This window comes from Dromaius novaehollandiae, chromosome W, assembly GCF_036370855.1.
Source record: "Dromaius novaehollandiae isolate bDroNov1 chromosome W, bDroNov1.hap1, whole genome shotgun sequence".
In the NCBI taxonomy this organism is placed as follows: Eukaryota; Metazoa; Chordata; class Aves; order Casuariiformes; family Dromaiidae; genus Dromaius; species Dromaius novaehollandiae.
The window spans coordinates 2,349,748-2,370,136 of record NC_088130.1 but is presented as its reverse complement, the minus strand read 5'-3'; the positions used below and the strand labels follow the sequence as shown (position 1 = coordinate 2,370,136).

General features: G+C 44.0%; 1 protein-coding gene across 1 annotated transcript; it reads right to left on the bottom strand.

Moving 5' to 3' along the window:
- Positions 1-14,154: 14,154 nt before the first annotated feature.
- LOC135324185 (THAP domain-containing protein 1-like) lies at positions 14,155-20,167 on the bottom strand. The gene is made up of 3 exons (XM_064499916.1): positions 19,869-20,167; positions 18,707-18,902; positions 14,155-14,710 (listed from the first exon to the last, which is right to left on the bottom strand). The coding sequence occupies exons 1-3, from the start codon at positions 19,937-19,939 to the stop codon at positions 14,309-14,311; spliced, it is 669 nt and encodes a 222-aa protein (XP_064355986.1). The 5' UTR covers positions 19,940-20,167; the 3' UTR covers positions 14,155-14,308.
- Positions 20,168-20,389: the final 222 nt, after the last annotated feature.

Here is a 20,389-nt window from a genome sequence, read left to right as displayed (position 1 = left end):
TCGAAAACAGAGGAGACCTTCCTTTGCTGGGGCGGGGGGGGGGGGTGGTGGAAATAGCATAAAAACATCAGGTACAAGCAAGGAAAATCAGAGACAAAAGAAGACAAGCCGACTTCAGTTACAAGTTTTCTCAGCAAAGAGCTCTCAAGCCTGATTACCTTGACCTCCGTGACTAAGAACCACCAAGGACCATAGCTATAAGTGCTAATTATATGACATCAGCTCTGTGGTATTGTATACTCACAGCTAATTTAGAATATGATTGTCAAACACTGACAGTTTTGTATATGTAGTAGTGATGATTAACCATTAATATTGTGTAAGAATTGACCATTAGCACAAAGTGTGTCGTTAATGAATGAATTTAGTAAAGTTTAGTTTTAAAGTTGAAAACTGGCCTGATTTGTCAGTCTTCTAAACAATCCCATCACAGCAATCTCTAATTCCCTAACTGATATACACATGCACACATATATATACATATATTCAGTTGCAACAAGATTGCTTGCTGGACTTGGATGAACTACCCTGGCAAAGTCCATACAATACAGGTGCCCCAGCAGTGCTAGACTTGCAAGACAGCAAAACAGAGCTAGACTAGCCCAACTTACAGTATTAAAAAAAAATAAATCTCTTTTATTCAGTTCTTCAGATACTCACAGGTGCTAGAGGAATTAAACCACTAACCTCTCTGAATGCTGGAGAAACTAGAACAAGGGTAGGGAGCAAACTAATATCACACCATTAAAAATGTATAAATCTCAGATCTAGTTGCTGTTAGATCTAACACTGGCTGGGGAGAAGGGGGAATAGAGGATACCATTATTAAAGCATGATCTCTTTGGAGGGGGTGCAGGGTGGTTACATGGAGGGAATCAGGCTGGCACATCTTTCTTAGACTTCTCATGAAGTATCTGACTTATTTCTATATGCTATTCCAAACAAATAGCATCTGTACTAAAGGACTCAGCAGCAAGGTTGTTTGCAAATCGCAAGAAGCAGCAGTGACACAGTCAGCGTGCTTTCTTCTTGGGAGGGCCCACAGAAATATGCTTCTGGCAGAGCTATTCAATCTTGATGCATTTTCTTCTCACCCACTGAAAGCCTCAGTGCAGCAAGGTGACACATACACTGCTAAATGTGTTTGTCCCAAGGAGCTCATGCTCAGCACTGCTCAGAGCTGGTACCTTCTAGAGCAGACTGGGTCACGTCTACACTGCATAGTATTTAGTGTGGGTCTCCTCTGGGTTACATGTCATGTCTTTGTGGAGCCAAGACATAATAATGGGAGGTGGGAGTGTTTTTTTTCTGTTCTCAATGCCCCATAATAATGCAAGGACGATGCTGCAAAACACCAGAGTGCTGCTTTTACAGCAGGATGTGAAGGGCCTGAGGGTGTGTGAGAACACAAGGCCTGCTGGGATAATGTCAGAGGACTGTGGAAGGGAGCTAATTCTGGCTTAGTCTCTTCCATAATGCCTATATGGAGCACATACTATTCATAACCACACTTGCTTTTGTCTCAGATCTAGCTGTTAAGGATTGCCAAATCCAGTGGACTTCAGGACCCAGGGGATTCCTCCCCTCTGTGTCTGCTAGATGTGAAGCTGCTGCCATTCCTTGTTCCCATGTCCCACCAGTAGCAAGACTGAGTGCAATTCCTAATACACGCACCCTGTACTGACATGGTTAGTCATCAGCAGATTAATACAGACAGGAGAACAGTGCCTTCACAGACAGCATAAATAGCCTGATCCTATTTTTGAGGATTGTTACTCAGGGAAAAAAAACCTTCATGGATCTCTCTAGTGTCCAGCCTCCAGAGCCCCATCTCTCCAGTATCTGACTCTCAGACCTCTTGTTCTACTTGCTGATGTTGCAAAAAGGATGTTGAGACAGGCTTAACGTGGTCCATAGCTGGTGGTGTACATTGACTTCAAAGTTACCATAGTTTAAAAAAAAAAAAAAAAAGGAGAGAAAAAAGAGAGTGAGAAAAGGGAAAACTCCCCAGAGATCAGATGGGAAGAGAAGTGATGGGCGTGGGGGGGGGGTCCTCAGACAGGCATCCTCCTCTGGGCTCCTTTCCAGTACAGCAGGTGGTCCTCTCTCCCCAATACTTTTCCCACAGTAACTATACAGTTTTCATCAGGACCTGCTCAAACATCCTATTGGTTGTTCCTGCTTATGAGGCTGTTAGTACTGATTGGAGCATACTTTGACCAGGAGCAGGTGCTGCACAGTGATTGATTGTTAAGCTTTGTACAGGCATATTATTGGGTAATATTTAGTGGATAGGTGGGATCCCATAGGAGGCACCTACAAAGGGCAGAGGAGCTCAGGAACACTGGCAGGTCTTTAAGGACAGTATCCTCCAAGTGCAAGAATGGTCCATCCTGATACTCAGGGAAATAAGTAGACATAGCAGGAGACAGGCTTGGCTAAGCAGGAACTCATGATGGCGCTCTAATGCAAAAAGGCAGGATGCAGGAGGTGGACATGAGGACAGGCTGCAAAGGAGGAATTTAGAAACATTGCCTGTGCATGTATGCATGGTGTTAGGAAAGCCAAAGCTCAAGTGGGGTTGACGCTTGCAAGAGATGTCAAGGGCAAAAAAGAGCTTCTACCACAACATTAGTAGTAAAAGGCTGAACAAGGAAAATATGAGCCTGTTGCTGAATGGAATGGGTGAGTTTTAGTGACAGCAGATACAGATAAGGCTGAGGTACTCAATGCCTTCTGTGCCTTGGTCTTCACTAACAAGGCCTCCCAGGCTTCTATACTTATTTGAAAGGTTTCAAGGGGAAGAAAAAACTACCAGCTGTGGCTGAGGATCAAGTCAGGGACTACTTGAGAGAACTCAACCCATACAAGTCCATGGGACCAGATGGGATGCATCCAAGGGTGCTAAGAGAACTGGCTGATGTCTTTGCAAGGCTGCTCCCTATAATCTTTGAAAGGTTGATGAGAACAGGGAAGGTCCCCAACGATTGGAAAAAGGCAAATGTCGCACCCATCTTCAAAAAAATGCCAAAAGGTCAACCAGGGGAACTACAGGACAGTCAGCCTCATTTTTGTTAGGTTATGTGAGAAAAGGCTCATCTTCACAAACACAAAGGAGCCCAGAGGAACAATGGCAGGTAAGGGAACCGGAATAATATCCTGACCCAGCCACTCCTAGGGCCATCACAGGAGAGGCATCAGACCTTAAAAGGTTCATCTTTACAAACATGAAGGAACTCAGAAAACAATGGCAGGTGGGGGAGCCCCAATAACCCAGTCAGAGAAAGAGACACCCTGCCCCACCCCTCTCAGGGCTGTCACAGGGGAGCCATCAGCCCCATTGGCCAGGTGCGAAAACCCTCAAGATGAGTCAAAAGCAGTCAGATTCTCCAAAAGACTTTTTACAAAATAACTTTTCCCACAGTTGCTAGGCCCTGCCAGAATAGCAGAAAAGGAGTGCTTCCAGAGCATGCCCATGATCAAAAGCCACAGGGGAGACTTTCAAATTTTTCAGTCAGTACCCTTTTGTCATAGACCACCTTCTGCGTCTTCCGGAGGGGCCTGGTTTCTATTGCCCACATCTGCTTGGTCCTGACAATAGAGCGCTGCTCTATCATGATCTTTTTAGGGTCGTCACTGTCTGGATTTACGCCATAATCCAACACGAGAGCCCTCAATGCCTCAAAATTGATCTCTTCTCTGTTTGTTGCATTTAGAGTGATGTCTTTAATGTTTAAACAGCACTTTCCTCCAGACTGCAAGTAGCCATAGGATTTGGGGCCCGATGATGCAAACTCAGTAATGTGCTCATCTGGCAGCAACTTGCTCATCAGCTTGCCTAATCAGTCACGGGGGGGGGGGCAATCCCCTGGATGGCTCACGAATATCATAGAATCTGTGTCATGAGAAAGGCAATGGTCTTGTCTTGCAGGGCTTCTAAGAGATTGTAAAGCTCTAGGGGCGCATATGCCATGGTGAAGCAAGCTATAAAAATGTTAGTGTTGCGCTACAGAGTCACATGCCCTTTGGCATGCTTCCACGAGACAGTGGCTGCATCCTCATTGATAAAATCACAGGACACATCATAAGCCAGAGGAAGGTAACCATGAAACCCATCTGGTTCTCTTACAATGGCGGTGTTGGGAAGGTTGGATCCCTGTCCAAATTTACCCCACAGATGATTTAAAAACAGTTTGGCAATTTGGCATTTTGCAGGGTTTTTCTTAATACATTCAGGCTTCAAAGCAACGTCTTCTTTCTGCCTATAATCTTCAACATATTTAGCTTTTTTGTCATCATCTGTGCACCAGGCTGGGGAGCCTGAAGCTTCCTGCTTCTGATGGAGGTATAGTTTTATATAACCTGAGAAAAGGCTGCTGTCCCTCTGTTCAGAATGCCAAACCATATAGATTTCACAGACCCTGTAGCCCTTCTCCAGAGCCTTGTTCAGCTCTGGGATACAGTAGGTGCACACCAGAGCTCTTTATTCACTGCTGTGGGTGCAGAGGGCCTGGCAGGTTTCAGCACAGGTACAGCACAAGGGAAACAATAACTTGCTGTTTACCCTCACAGGAAGAATAGGGAAAAAGAGCCCACGAGGTGGGTACACCTTTACTTTGACCACCGAAGAAGTTTGCTGTCAGGGTGTCGAAATTCTCAAAAATAATATTTTGGTTGTGGAAGCGGGCCCACATAACTTTGATTTTCAGCAGTGTTGAAAAAATGGGGGAAATAACCTTTGCAGCCCTCAATATCCAAAGCTTGAGGAAGGCTGCTTATTTTCATGGGTAAAAAAAATTGAAAGAGTCTATGAAACATATACTCAGCCTGGGGATGTCTATGCACATGAGTTTACCTCCTTGGGTGATTAATTGCACGTCCATTTTTTTCTTCAGAAGCTGGCTAACAACAAAGCAGCCATCATAGCCTTTGGCGTTATGTGCTAGGAAAGTGTAGCCCCGAAACTTTGCGTCCATAAACAATCCCAAGAAGTCCACGAGGCATGTGTCCCCTTTAAACTCCCATTCTCCTTCAGTTTTCCTTTCCAGCCTTTCTTCTTCATCCCAAGGGGCAGCTGGTGTTAACTCCATGGCAAAAATGTAATTTGGGAAATGTGCCCTGGTTTCCAACATACATTCCATGTCATAGTAAATATAGCCCTGCCCTGCTTCTAGATTCTTGATCACGAGCATGAAGCACTGGTGCTGGTTTAGGTTACAGCTCTGTTCATAGCACGTTCTGCACTTCCAACCTTTACATTTATGATGCTTTTCCACATAGGCCTTGCACTTCTCACATAAAATCATAGCCTGACAATCCATTTGTTTTTTCATAGCCAGGGCCTTGTGACTCTGTAAACATTCCCCAGACCTACACAGCAGTCTGCAGCTGAGGCACCTTATTCTTATGCCCGTGTTAACTGCACAGCCGTGTGACAGGCAGAGCCAGCAATATTTACAGCCATGGCCATGATTGGACAATGTATGATAAAGCTCACAAAAATTCTTGCCTGAAATAACTTCCTGATGTCCCTAACACCACAATAATATTCATCATGTAAAAGGAGGAAACAGGGACCCTTTTTCCCCTCAAATAGGAGGATGACATGTGATGATGAGCCTCAAACAAGGGGATGTCACTTAGTGTAACCTTCCTGTGCAGGGACCACCCCAGTTTGTCATGTAGCTCTTTTGCTCTGCTTAACAATTCTGTGTCTCTCAGACCCCCTCACTGCTGTAAGCGCCGTGAGACTCCCAGCAAAACAGCAATTACTGCCGCTGTTATTTAGATCAGTTAAATAGCGCCACTTTTTGTCTATAGCTTTGGAATGGGGAAGAGACTGTAGAGCTCTGTGCCCCCCACCCCAATGGCTTTTACAATAATGGTAGCCAGGTAGGAAGTCTGATCAAAACACAGCTCTCTTACTGTGCAGGAGAGTATTGACCCAGTCTAAAAATTTAGCAGCATTCATATTGTTTAAATTAATAGTGGGAGAATATAAAGAGTCATTCATGCTGACAGCTTCAAGATAGAACTGAGCATAATCACCAAGTTCAAACAGCTGGCATAAATGATCAGAAATTTGCTCTACACCCCAAACAAATGTTTCTTAAGCCTCATGTATTGATATCTGCTCTAAATTAACAAATCTGTATTCTTCTACATATCGCCTAGCCCCAAACCTCTGGATTGCCCATTCCCACTGCCAAACATGTTCCATGGAAGCCACACGTTGAGCTGCTTCCCCCCCGCCACCTCCCCTGCTGCAATTGAGGGCAGGGGTAAAGCTGCACTTTCAAATGCCCCCTGGGGCTTGGGAGTGCTGCTGGTGGCCCCTCCTGAGAGACATCCAAATTGGGAACTTGGGGGGGGGGGGGGGAAGGGGGGCACAGTCTCTTGCCGTGCAGGGGGCTGCAGTAACAGGGAAGTCCCTTCCAGGGGATCATCTGCCCCAGCAGGCTCAGAAAAGCAGTTTGCATTTGAGGGACCTTGTGGTCCCCATGCCAACACCATGCTTGTAGTGATGCAAAATTCATTTAGCTTGCCTTATTAGCAACCTTTGTTACAATAGTGTTTTTGATTTGCTAGACTGTAAAGCAAGGCCCCAGAATTATCAGTATAACAAACTCTTTTTTGATCTGCGCCACACCAGTTACTCCTCCACAAAAAATAATAGTTGTAGTCTTTGAATGCTAAAACCATTTGCTTACCATGTCTGCCCCCCCAAACTGGCTTAGCTTTACTACTTAATGGCATTGTTTGTAACTGTGAGTTTTGCTTCACTGTCCTGTGAACAATAGCCACAGCCTTATCAGCACAGCCAGCACTTGTATGGCCACCTTCCTGACTTCCAACACTCTGTCATAGCACCACCACCAGCCCTTTTATCACCACCATCCTGCCTGCTACTCCTCTGTACCTGATAATAATCATGGCCTTTCAGCTTGGCAACACCCCCATTGCTCTTTCTGCAGTAGCTGTGGTCTCTAAGAGCATAGGGCTGCAGGCATGGGTCTTGCTGCTTCCACAGAAATCATGGTCTAACAGGACAGTCTTGATTGCATGCTCAGTCTCTACCTCTTATTTGCAGCATCAACCTAAGGATAAGGTAACACATATAGCACCAACCTGCACCCCATAATGGTCTTACAGGTAGCTGTAAGCTCCCCCACAGCTGTGGGCAAAGGGAGCTCCCCCACCACCACCTGCCCCCTCTGTGTGACACTTATCTCAAAAGATAGTGTCTGATTTATGGAACCATCAGCTGGGTCTTCTGATTCACATGGTCTTTTTCAGGGAGCCCTTTGGGGCTTTTCCTTATTGTCCTCACACACGCGTTCTTCTGAAGTTGGCATTTTGTTCTGATTTTCCATTTTAACGGACAGTGTCTTGCAGCACAGTCCTAAACCCAAAGGCTGCCCCAGTAATGCTGCATGGTCATCCTGGAGGTTTGGGGCTGGATGCAGGAGCCTCTTGGTGCAGCTCACAGGAGTGGTCTCTTCTTTGTATGAGGTGGGGGTGTGTGCAGGGGCCCCTTAGTTAGCATCCTACAATGGGGCCTGTAGTCCTCAGGCACATTCCAACTAGTTTGTGCCCCCCCCCATCCACCCTTTTGGGGCCCCTGCCCTTGTGAGCTTCCCCTCACTCTGAACATGATAGGGCTTGTTCAGCAGACTTGTAAAGTTGGGGGGGGGTCCTGAACCTGTATTTTGCTTTGAATTACTTTCTCTTCACATTTAAACTTTAATTGTTAATTTCATTATCACTTATTAAATAATGTTTTATACATTTTATACATACATATATAAAGATAGGTAAATTAAAAATATCCATATCCATAAAAGTGTATGTATAGTGTATATATATACATATATAAAATAGATATAAAATGTGTATCTGTGTATAAATAAAATATATATTTATCCATATTTGTATACCCCTATACATATATATATATAAATGCATAGATATTTATATCTAAGCACTTCCTGGTCCAAAGGAAGCAGGCAGGCAATCAGAGGGTGTTCTGAGATCATGTGTGCATGATGCTGTCAAAAATGGCAGCCAACCAATCACAGGGCAGTATGAAAATACATGGGGATATGACACCAAACATGGCAGCCTGCATGTATGAAGTGGGAAGGGGCTGCCTGTTCTGACATCCTTCCAGGGTAAACAGGAAAGGGTCGTTTGTCCTGCCAGCCAATCACAGGGCAGTCTGAGAACACATGGGGTATGATGTTTTACAAAATGGTGCTCCCCCGGGGGACAAAAAGAGGTGGAGCAAACTGACCACTTGACTGGAACGGGGGAGGGACTTCCAGGGCAAGTGGGACATGTGACTGTAAGTAGGGGTGGGGCTTCTGCAGGAAGTGGGAGGTGTGGCAGCTTCCACTTCTTATCTTGGATAAAGGCTGCACTTCTACTACTCAAGGCATTCAGAGTTAGGCTTCCAGATGCCTAAACAGAATTTTTACCACCGATTTCTTTGGGAACAAAGTTATGTCAGTGGTGAACACATTACCCAGAAAGCCCTCAACTCCTTTGAGAACCATGGGATGTACCAGAGCTCAGCACTTTGCCTATCTTAAGTGAGTGTTTCCATTTGCAAATACAGTAGTCATATATGAATCAACATGCAGGTAGAATAAAAACAAAAATGAATATGTAAACTCACCCTGAAAAAAGTGAGAATAAAATCAATTGAAATAATAAGTAAGCCTCCTCATTCCTCAAGCAAAACACATCCATATAACCCAAAGTAGTCTCCACTTGAGATTTGCATTTTATTTCAATGCTATTTCTAACACTGTTTTGCACTTTTTCCAGTCCCTGTGGCACATTTGATAATGTGCAACAATAATAGTCACCAGAACATAATAAAAGGTGACTGTTCCATGCCCAAAATACCCTAGTGTTAATCTGCTTATAACCTCTGTAATTGAACAGCTTGGTATCTCATTACCACATATGGAAGACCAGAAAAGGAAGCATCCAAAAAGTAAGTGGAAAAAGTATGGTAAGAAACCCAGCTGTTTAAATCCTAGCATTATTAATTGAAAAGATTAAATGAATTGTGGGGAATATGGAAAAAAGAGTGGGGTACTGAAGAGGAGCAAGGCACGTGAGAGAAGGGTAAAGGAAATGAAGTAGCGTTCATGTTATGAAAGGGTTTCCAGTGAGCAGAGAAGTTCCACTTCCATAGTTGTATCTCATCACAGAGATGATGGCTCCAGTAGACAGCATACTCTGGAGGCTGCACAATGATTGTATTGTGAAACACAAACCAGGTCAATATCATCTATTGCATGCATAAGCTTATAATTCTTCCTGTGCTTGATAGAGTAAAAGGCCTTGAAGCAGTCATTTGCTTTATCTTATATAGGAATCCAGCCTGCCAAACAATATTTGGAACAACACAGAAAGCACCATTTGCAGATAATAATTTAATTTACATATTTTAAGATATGTAAATTACCTGACAGCTATTATTTGGTATATCATAAATCCAAAAAAGTGAAGTCATAACAGCCATAGAGCCATAGTAGACAGGGGTGGGAGGTAAATTTCAACACTGATCAAAAAATGATCATCAATATAATGATAATGTAAGAATAAATTATGTTATCATAAGCTTGCCTGAACATTTGAGTTTAAAAGATATTCCTAATTTATATATGATACTTAGAGAAATAATCATGTAGGCTTTTGTATTGTCTTCTAATTATATGAAATGTTAGCACTAAGAAATTTGGGGTTTTGTCAGCTGATGACAGTATCAAAGATAACCCCATTGAACTTATAACTGTGTTTTCTTGCTTTGCTTTTTTTTTTTTTTTTTTTTTTTTTAAAGCAATTACTTACCAGTAACTGGAGTTCCTCAAGCTGATTGGTCCACATGTACATTCACATTGGGGGTGGATGTGTGTCCTGTTATCCAAGACCAAAAGATTTTCTTATTGCAGTATCTGTAGAGAGCATACTCATGCCCAGTTCCCCTCCATGTTGGGCACATGAATAAATTCAGTCCCTTCTCAGTCACAGAAAATTTAAGAGATTATTAAGATACGCAGGCAGATGACTAGGCCCTGGCCTGAGGTTTAGCTAACTGAACAGACCATGAGAAACTACTAGACATTACAAGAGAAATTGCTGAATATAACAAATTACACAGTGAGAAGCTGACAGAAGTTACAGATAACGCTATGAGGAATGGCTGGATTTTGCAGATGGCTAAGGGGGAAATTATGTGAGAGATGGCCAAACTTCATAGATAACTGGAGGGGAGTATAGGGGATCTTTTGGGGAGTACAACATTGCAAGGCCAACAGTGCCTAGGTAACCTTATCAGTAATATCACATAAGGCCGAGATGACCTAGGTAACAGTATCAGAAATACCAAATTTGGGTCTGGATGAAGCAAACCTGAGACCAATGGGAAAAAAGTAATTAGGAGCAGGTTGTTTATTTGAGAGGAGACAAGGGTGGAGAAAGTGAGGGATCAAGATAGATAGAGGAGAAATACAAACATGGGAAAATAGAGGGGGGGCAAAAGGGGCCAATCTCATGTAAGCAAGCAGCTGGTCAGTACATTTGCCTGATTGAGCCCTGTGCCTGATCACCAATCTATCCTATTTTCTTATTAAATCCTAGTCTTAACTATTTTTTTCTGTTTAAGTTCACTCTCTATCCTATGTGCAAGTGCTGCAAGGTCTAAGTGCCAGCAACTGGAGAAGGGACTGTGGGTCACAGGGCCCATAGGCCTAGGTACCAGCAACTGGAGGGACCAGAGTGCAAGAGGCCTGGGTGCCAGCAACTGGGGAAAGGACCATAGGTCATAGGGCTCATGGGCCTGGGTGCCAGCAGCCAGAGGGACCAGGGTGTGTGCATGTGTGTTCACTAAAAGGCCTAAGTGTCAGCAACTGGAAAAAGAGTCACAGGTCATAGGGGCCCATAGGTCTAGGTGCCAGCAACTGGAGAGACCAGACCACAAGAGAGATCTGGGTGCCAGCAACTCAGGGAGGGACCACAGGTTACAGGGCTCATAGGCCTGCATGCCAGCATCTGGAGGGTGTGTTTATATTTCCTTATTGAATTTTAATTGCATGTAATTCACTAGCAAAGATCAAGCTGGACTAGCCAGCAAGCAGGAGGAGACCTGCACCTGGAAAGACTCAAGGTCTGAGTCAGTGACCAGGCAAGGGGCCCAGGCAAGGATATTAGATGGACTTAGAGCCCATTCTAATACTTGAGGGATCTGTAAGTACGGCATGTTTATGAATTGTGTGCATGTCTCTGGGATACACACTCAGCCTTGCTACTGGGCAGAGCTGCAGACAGGAACAGCACAGCTGCATCCATGGGACCAGGATGGAGAAGCCTCCTGGGTCTGAGAGTGCACTGGACTGGGCTTCAGTGGCTGGGAAAAGAGGAATCACCTGTGTCCTGTCCATTGGATTGAGTGACTTTCATAACATCCTTAAAGATGTTCTTGTCTGAACTTAGAGGGAAAGAATGGTGAAAACTGAAAGTACAGGGGGATTACAGAATTTGAGGAACTTCAATTTTCCCAAAGACTGAAAAAGAGTAACTGTTTGCATGTAAGTTCACCCTGGAAGTGATACACAGCAGTAAATACCCTATACATTCATTTATCTAGAAGTGACTCTTGGAATCCTTCAAAGAAACAGCCACTATAAAACCACTTGATCAAAACACCACATCAGTTCAAGATATTTATAAGACAGGCACATGAGCATGGATCAAGCTTAAGATGTTAGAAATGGAGACATTTATCAGCAAGGCCACTGAACATGACCTGAGTTCACATGACATTTGCTCTAATGAGAGCAGAGGGCTCTACCTTGGTGTCTCAGCCAACCTCAGAACAGCTCTCTATCCACTTAAATTGTCTATGCATGAAGATGACCATTCCCCTGGATCTGTCAGCTATCAGATCATTCTGAAGTCATTCACATTGAAGAATCTGATGCTGGCAAAAAAAAAGGGGGGGGGGGGAGAAGGAAAAAAAATAGACAGAGAAGTCCCAAGATGTGCAAGTAGGTATCCTGAAGGTCAGGAGATATCAATCAGTCCCCTCGCTGTAGAGCCAACTGCTTATAGTTATCATCCTGAACTTGAGGATTAAAGCATTAGTTTCTCAAGTCCAGAATAAGGTCCTTCTATCAAACAGTACCACCTCTGAAAACTTTCTGAATAATGGATCCATATTCTAAAGCACACAAGGCCAATAAGAAGTTCACTTCCTACAGAAGAAAACACTTATGAAGAGAGTCCTGAAAAGAGATGGTGTGCGTTAAGGGAGGTTATATGGGCCGCTGCCTCCAGTGGGCTCTAGGACCCATGGATCCCTCCTGCCTGGCTGCTGGAGCCCAGCCTGGTGCACCTGGAGGTGTCTCAGTCCCAGGCCAGACACAGCTGCTGCTCTCCCATTTGCAAGTTCAACCAGTAGTGAGGCTGAGCATATATCCCAGAGACACACACACACAGAAGACAGTGACATGGCTAGCTACAGACTGCCACAGACAAGGTGCTGCCTACAATACCATCTACATAAAACACCACCAGAACTTAAAAAAAAGCCCATAAGTATAGATAGTCAAGTCCCCTTCCTCCTCTCTGGCTGATTGGGATTGAAATTCACTAGTGAAAACACACATGCCCTCACTTTCATTTGTTCTCAAACACACACACATTTGCAGATCCCTCAAATATCAGCACAACTCCTCTGTTCGATATCCCTGCCTGGATCCTGAGACCCCTTGCCTGCTATCAGGCCCCCTACTTGCTGGCTAGTCCAGCTTTAAGTTTGCTAGCGAATTGCACATACACATACCAGGTTAGGAGAAAATACAAGTAGTCCACAGAATCACAGAACCATTGAGGCTGGAAGGGACCTCTGGAGATCATCTAGTCCAACCCCCCTGCTCAAGCAGGGACACCTAGAGCAGGCTGCCCAGGACCCTGTCCAGACGGCTTTTGAATATCTCCAAGGATGGAGACTCCACAACCTCTCTGGGCAACCTGGTCCAGTGCTCTGTCACCCTCACAGTAAAGCCTTTCCTCATGTTCAGATGGAACTTCCTGTCTTCCAGTTTGTGCCTATTGCCTCTCACCTTGTCACCGGGCACCACTGAAAAAGAGTCTGGCCCCATCCTCTTTACACCCTCCCTTCAGATATTTATACACCTTGATAAGATTCCCCCCCCCCCAGTCTTCTCCAGGCTGAGCAGTCCCAGCTCTCTCAGCCTTTCCTCATATGAGAGATGCTCCAGTCCCTTCATCATCTTTGTGGCCCTTCGGTGGACTCACTATGTCTCTCTTGTACTGGGAGCCCAGAACTGGACACAGCACTCCAGGTGTGGCCTCACCAGGGCTGAGGAGAGGAGAAAGATCACCCCCCTCAACCTGCTGGCAACGCTCTGCCTAATGCAGCCCAGGATACCATTGGCCTTCTTGGCCACAAGGGCACATTGCTGGCTCATGGTCAACTTGTTGTCCACCAGCACCCCCAGGTCCTTTTCCACAGAGCTGCTTTCCAGCAGGTCAGCCCCCAGCCTGGACTGGTGCATGATGTTATTCCTCCCTAGGTGCAGGACCCTGCACTTGCCTTTGTGGAACTCCATGAGGTTCCTCTCTGCCCAACTCTCCAGCCTGTTGAGGTCCCTCTGCATGGCAGCACAGCCCTCTGGTGTCTCAGCCACTCCTCCCAGTCTCGTATCATCAAGAAACTTGCTGAAATTACAAAGTTCTCCTAGTCTGAAATACTGCCTTGTCTGTACACAGCAGCATTTTCAGGCAAAGACACTATTTTGGCCTAATTCTGCTCCTACTACAATTACTTCATGGGGACCTGCTGAGTCAAATGCCAGCTAAATGCCTTGGCAAAGCTTTGCCCTGAGCATACAACAATCTGAACTTCTCTCAACCAGATTCAATTTCCCCCCCCCCCCCCCCCTTTAAGCATGAGACAGCCACTACAAAAGCCTTTTATGCACTTTCAAGGTATTTAACCCTGCATCCTTTCCTGCAGGAAAGGAAACCAGATTGAGCTACAATGCAGATTCTAGTTCTGAGATGTTTGCAATATATTTTAAGGAAATCCTCAAACTGAAATGATAAAGAACAAAAAAGAAATCTTTAGTACAGTTTATTTTAAAATTCTGAAGAGTCTTACATATAGAATTGGAGTGGATTTGTTTTTAAACTTAGCTTCCACTTTAACTGTGCCATGCCAAGTATCCTCTTCAGATTAACACAGATGTTGATGCTTTTTATGCAGGTACTTCTACAATTTCAAAATAGTCATTGGGTAGAACCACATAGCCTTTTCCTGCCAATATATTTTTTCTTTCCGAAATTGAATAATCTCTTGCAGTTTTTCAATTTGTCTTTCCTGACGCCTGCATCGCTGTTGTGCTGTCTTAAGCTTCTTCCGCAGCTTTTCAACTTGTTCCTCCAGTTGCCAAATTCGTTTTCGCTGATGAACTGTATCCTCTACAGTATAATTGTGATCACAGAAAACAGCAAGATTGCTAGGGGACTGGAGAGGAGGCATCAATAGTCCAATATTTGGACTTGCAAATTTTGCATCTATTTGAGATAAAGAAAAGGAAGGATTTGGATGTAGTGGTAGTACAGGAGGTGGTGGTAGTAACAAGTCTTCTGGCTGTTCTGTAAATTCTTCAGACTAAAATAGCAAAATAAGAGTACATATGGTAGTTGAAAATGACAAACAGATTAGTTGCAGCCTCCAGTACAATGTAAACAACCAGGAGAAAAATTAGTAAGACAAACCTCAAAGTCTACATTTTCAAAACTGACAAACAGATCTGGGCTCATTTTGTCTGGATTCTAAACTGGAGATACATTGAAGAAGTATGGTTTTCAGAGCTCTCAAACTCAAGGCTAACTTCAAGAGTAATAGTGATTTCTGGGCTCTTCAGTTTCTGATTACTCTGAGAATGCTTAGGCCAAATACATATACAATTAGTTAACAAGCCTTTATCACCACCATACACAATAAAGGCTAGCTGTAAGAACTCAGGCTGCAGTTCTACAGGATTTGGGGGGAGGGGGGGAAGCAAGCCATTGCCATTCTACTTCCCTTCATCTCTCCTTTTAGCTGCATATCACCAAAGCTTACTTTGCATTCCTGTGAGTCAATTCAATTCACCATCTCAGCAAAAAACTAATCCAGAAAGAAATGATTCATTTTCTGTTGAGTTAGAATAAGAATCACTTCAATGAGGGGGCTGATAAGCTGGCAGAGGGGTGAACATAGCAAGACATACCACTTAAAAGCATATGCCTTTTGACTGTCCATCAGAAAGCAACAAGGGCTGGCTGCTCCCTAGGGGACAGGGAGCTGGGCACAATCACACAGCCAGCAGGGCAGGGGTCTCATCAGCCAGGGCCCAGTCCCACAGTACCTGAGCAAGGCAGACCCAGAGATGGTGACCAGGTTCAACTAAAAGTCCAGATCATCAGGCATGTTTATGGTGATGAGGCAGATCCAAGGTCAAGCTAGGAAGTCAGCCAATGGGTCAGGGTCCAGATCAACAGGGCACAGACACACTAGAGACCAGCACTCCTACAACATAGCTCAGGAAATGACTGAAGCCCTAGGGCTGAGCTTAAATGGGGCTCCTGGACCCACAGTTAGGGGGTGTGGGAGGAGGCCCCAGGTGAGGCTTGTCAGGGCCATTAAGGCCTATTAGTGCAATCAGGGCCCAAACAGCCTCACTGTTTTGGGACTGCAGCCTAAGTGTTCAGTTTCCATTGGCTCACCATGTCTCCTTAAACAGCTCGCCAATGCCAAAAAGGGAAGATACAGCTCTACCTTTTTCCTCACTCCCAGCCACGTGCTTCTGCCAGCTTTCTTAGCAAAGGGTAAATAAAAGTCACTAAAATGACAAAGCCATGGACTCTCTCCCTCCGCCTCAAGAAGCTTTTGCCATTTTAATAAGTTAAAGCAGCTCAGCAAGAGGTATGACCAACACTGAAACTGGTACAAGGAAAGAGAGGGAAACAGGACTGCACAGTTGGCAGATGGGATGGGGAAAGGAGAAGCCAGCTCCACCCACCCCCCTTTTGACAGCAGCAAAATACTAGATCAGATCAGCTGCACATGAAACTGCAGCCTTTATCATGCTACCCCTAAATAGGTTCAGAGCACTTGCCTGATTCAAAACAGCACAGATCTCCTACCATACAAGTAATGGTCAGAGAAGAAATTTAGATCCTTTCTGCCTCAAAGGAACATAGGTCATTAAGAAACACTTCTGTTCACATGAAGGTCAAAAAAGTACTCTTGAAACAAAAAAGGTATGCATATTGACTGTCAAACAGAAAAGCTAAGAAATTCTCAGAAAATTGACTTCAATGCTTCTTTCACCATCTCTACTACTATTACTACCCATAAAAGCATAGGAAATTCTCAGTGTTGATTACTCTATTTAGATTACAAAATCTGAAGATTGTCAGCAGCTCCTGAGACATTAAAGACATCCTTAACTTATCCATCAGTTGATGAGACATACTATGTAAACAACCTAACATCTTGCTTTAAATTGAGGGTCAAGATATTACTCCTGCACAGACTACAATACTTCACCAAAAGCAAAACTGACTATTCAGTTGCTCTCTGCATTGATTAGAAGTTTCATAAGTGCCCAAATATCATTAATTACTTTAAGAGTACAAAAACAGACAACCATCAGTCGTGTCTCAACTGTAACAACTGAACCACTGTTATTCTCACAGCATACCCATCAGACTCACATTTGAAGATTCTAAACATTTTAAACTATATTAGCTATCACTCTCAAACTCCTCTAAGAGGAGGATTATAAGACAAGAGTGTGATTAGCAGAGAAATTTATCCTTCATGGGAATGCATGCAAAAATCTGATAGTTGCCAGACAGCTGGCCTCACACAAAGACATCTACTTCCAGCTCATATAGCACAATTTCTTTATAAAGGTCTAATTATTGCAACAGATAACAGAGAGCAGATTGCTTATATCACTGACACATCATGAATGAATTTATTTCTTACAGCCAATAAATGGTTCTCCTAAGATCCTAAAAGGAAAAAGCTGCAAGAATAATTTCAAATTACATAATGGTAGAAGATTTGAAAAAAGTCATATTTCAAAAATCAATATGAACTCAGTCCCAAAACCCAGCAACAATTACCACCATCTATCATTATAATTCCTTGAAGTTATGTGACAGTTCACCAAGAACTGCTGTGAGACAGGGATGCATATCATTAAATCCTTCTCCATAATTAAGAGGCACCCTTTTGTGTTTTAGCAGATCAAGACATAGTAGTGAAGTGGGGGAGTATGGCTTGCTACTGGATCCTGATGTACCAATCCAGTTTTCATAGATGACCCTATACCCCCATCCAGCTTTTAGACTAGAAAGATTGGTCACAAAATTATTTAAAATAAACATAGAAAATGCATTTGGTAGAGCTATTGGGGAAATATAAATCAAACTAAAAACTAAACTGTATTTACCTGGAAATTCTCTCTCTTTCCTTACATATCTTGTACCTTTATTCTTTTCTCTCTCTCATTGACTGCCTTTCATTTTCCAGTTACATTCCCTCTTTATTGTTACATCATTTCCAATGTTATATATAAAACCAAAAAACCAATCAAGGAAGAACCCCAGTTTTCCTCTATGCACTCTACCCCATTGCTTTCTGTCATTCCCCAGATCTATAATCCCCATTCTTTCATTTGCCTCTTCCCCTACTGCAAAGGAAGGGAAAAGACTTATTACTGTACATCTTTTATAGAAGCTATGAATCCATCTTCTTAATTGTCACCTTGTGATTATTATGTCAAGAAGGAAGAATTAATAACCCATTATCCTCCTATGGTAAATTATTTAGCAGCACAGTAAAGGGAATACTTCTCACAGGAGAACATCATCAGATGTTTGGATACAGTAACAGACTGGTCTGTCATGGGGACACAAGATTACTGTTACAGACAGGGCAGAGATGGTTTAAGGACAGAGAGACAGCATGTGCAACTACTATGTTGCCTTTCTATTTGCATCTTAGCCTACCTCTGTTAAACCAGAGGCCAGAGTCCTGGCTAGAGTCCTTCAGAGAGGACAGTTACATCTCAGAACTAAGATACATAAGACCTTGCATGTCAGTAGTAGCTACCAGTCAGCCCGAGAGAGTAAAATGCAGTTTGCAAATGTTACTGAAGGCTACTTAAGGACACTCTGAATACATTAGAAATACGGTTGAACTTATTTAAACTACATAGCAACAACTCCTTACTTTGTTGCTCTTACATATATTTCAGCACAAGGTTTTTAACAAAAGTTACACTTCCATATTTTTTGTGTATACACACAGAAGAACAGGTGAGACAGAAGAACATTAAAACATTGCAGAGATGCATTCACATTCTCTGGAGCCTCAGGCAACCAACCTTTCAGTTCCTCTCAAAACACTCCTGAGAACAGCTGATGAACTTGTTTGGCTACCTCATACCTCTCTTCCACAGCTCTCCAAGTGCTTTTGAGCACATATGTTCAGATGATATACCTGCAATCTACCTCTTCTCCCCCTCTCCTTCAGACCCTGCAATACAAATATACAGACAACTTATACACATTCAAGTGTCTCAGACCAAAAGGATTTCAGGTTTACCTTTTCATTAGGCTCAGTATAACAGAATATCGTGGGCACAGCATTTTCTTTCAGGAGTTTGTTGTTGCATTCTCTTTTAAAGCAATCAGGAGTAAAGTGTTCTGAACAAATACTGCTATACTTGGTTGGCTTGAAGTTTTTCCTTTTAACAGCAGCTTCCCATTTCTTGCAAAGATCAGGTCTTGTGAGAGGAAACCTATAAATAAAATATACTTTCCACTTTCCTTAAAAGCTTTTTAACATGGTTTAGTATTGTAGCTAAGCACACACAAAATACCTTTGATATTGTGACTTACTGCACCATTACTTAGGTTTTCCTCTTGTTAAACAATGTACAGAGCCCAGTCCCTTGGGATTATTATTATGCCACGGTATAATACAAATGCATAGGCCAGCTCTTCTGGCTCTCTGAAAAGGCAGGTTTTTGTACTATCCAAAAAAATCTGTGCCATCACTAAGCTTTTCACAGAGCAAGCATCAGTGACATGAGCTTAGAAAGCAAAGCTTTCAATAGCATATTCACAGGAAACTCCTGAAACTTAGGGCTCAAGACACACCCAAGAGCCCACAAGAAGCAAGGCTAGGTAGTGGCAGCCTTGACTGGTAACAACTGGGACAAGAAAGGCATCTGTCTCCCAACACACAGATTGTGTAGCACCAGGAAGACAGGACAAAACAGACTTAGGGGAGGGAGGCAGTACTTTTCACAGGGGATTTGCACAGCACCAGGCACACAAGAAGTGCTGCAGGGAAAAGTGCTTCACTAAGACTATAGCAGCACACGCAGGAAAGCTGGGAAAGACTACATCTCTTCGGGGAAGATGCACAGCGCCAAGCATATCACAAGCAAAGAGCAGCCTAGCGAAGTCTCAGTAAGGCACTGAACACATCCTCAGCACACAAAGCTTATATCTACTACTCCTCTCCCCCACAATGCGCCACTCACGCAGTCAGTCCAATTCAGTTTCCCCACCCACTACCACCACACCCACACAACCTCTCCTTAGCGCGCGCACGCCCTTCCCTCTAGTATGTGCCCCACCCACTTCGCACGCACTCGGTTGACATGTCTTAACCTCCCTCTCGCTGCTATGCTACGTGCCCCCTCCCCTCGGACCGGCGCTCTCGCTTTCACAGAGAGCGCACGTCCGCCGACACTCACTTGTGGAAGGAGATGGGCTTCTCTTTATCATATCGATTCCGGCAGCGGTAGGCAGAACACGACTGCACCATCCTTCCCCCCCAGCCCGTCTCTCCTCCGACGGCACCCGCGCTGAATCGCCAAGAATACGAAGTCACAGACACTGCTAATTCACTACACCAAGCCGAGCCCCCCTCTCAATGACCTTTCAAGAGTGATATAAACAAGACAACCTCTCCCCACTCCAAAATGGAGGTAGCAGCTTTCGCCCAACTCCCGTGATAACACCGCACCACGCTCACTGATTGGCCGCTCTCCGCGTAGAGGCAGAGCCTTTCTGACCGGTCCACCAATAAGGTCGCAGCTTTGGAACATGACGTGAGTTTTCATCACTCCGCCCCTTCCGTGATGCAGGTTCTTCCTTTCTTTCGTTTGTACATCTGCTCCACCGCAACACCCCAGCCCTCTTGTGTTGATCCCTCTAAGCCAGTCATAGGTGTCGGAGCTTGGCCGCCGCTCTGAGCAGGGATTGTGCTATCCCC

Excerpts from the sequence above, each read along its gene's own strand:
- LOC135324185 (XM_064499916.1), bottom strand. The coding sequence starts at position 19,939 with ATGGTGCAGTCGTGTTCTGCCTACCGCTGCCGGAATCGATATGATAAA. Across the intron at positions 18,903-19,868 it reads AAGCCCATCTCCTTCCACAA|GTTTCCTCTCACAAGACCTG; the intron begins GTGAGTGTCGGC and ends TTTTATTTATAG. Across the intron at positions 14,711-18,706 it reads ATACTGAGCCTAATGAAAAG|TCTGAAGAATTTACAGAACA; the intron begins GTAAACCTGAAA and ends TTGCTATTTTAG.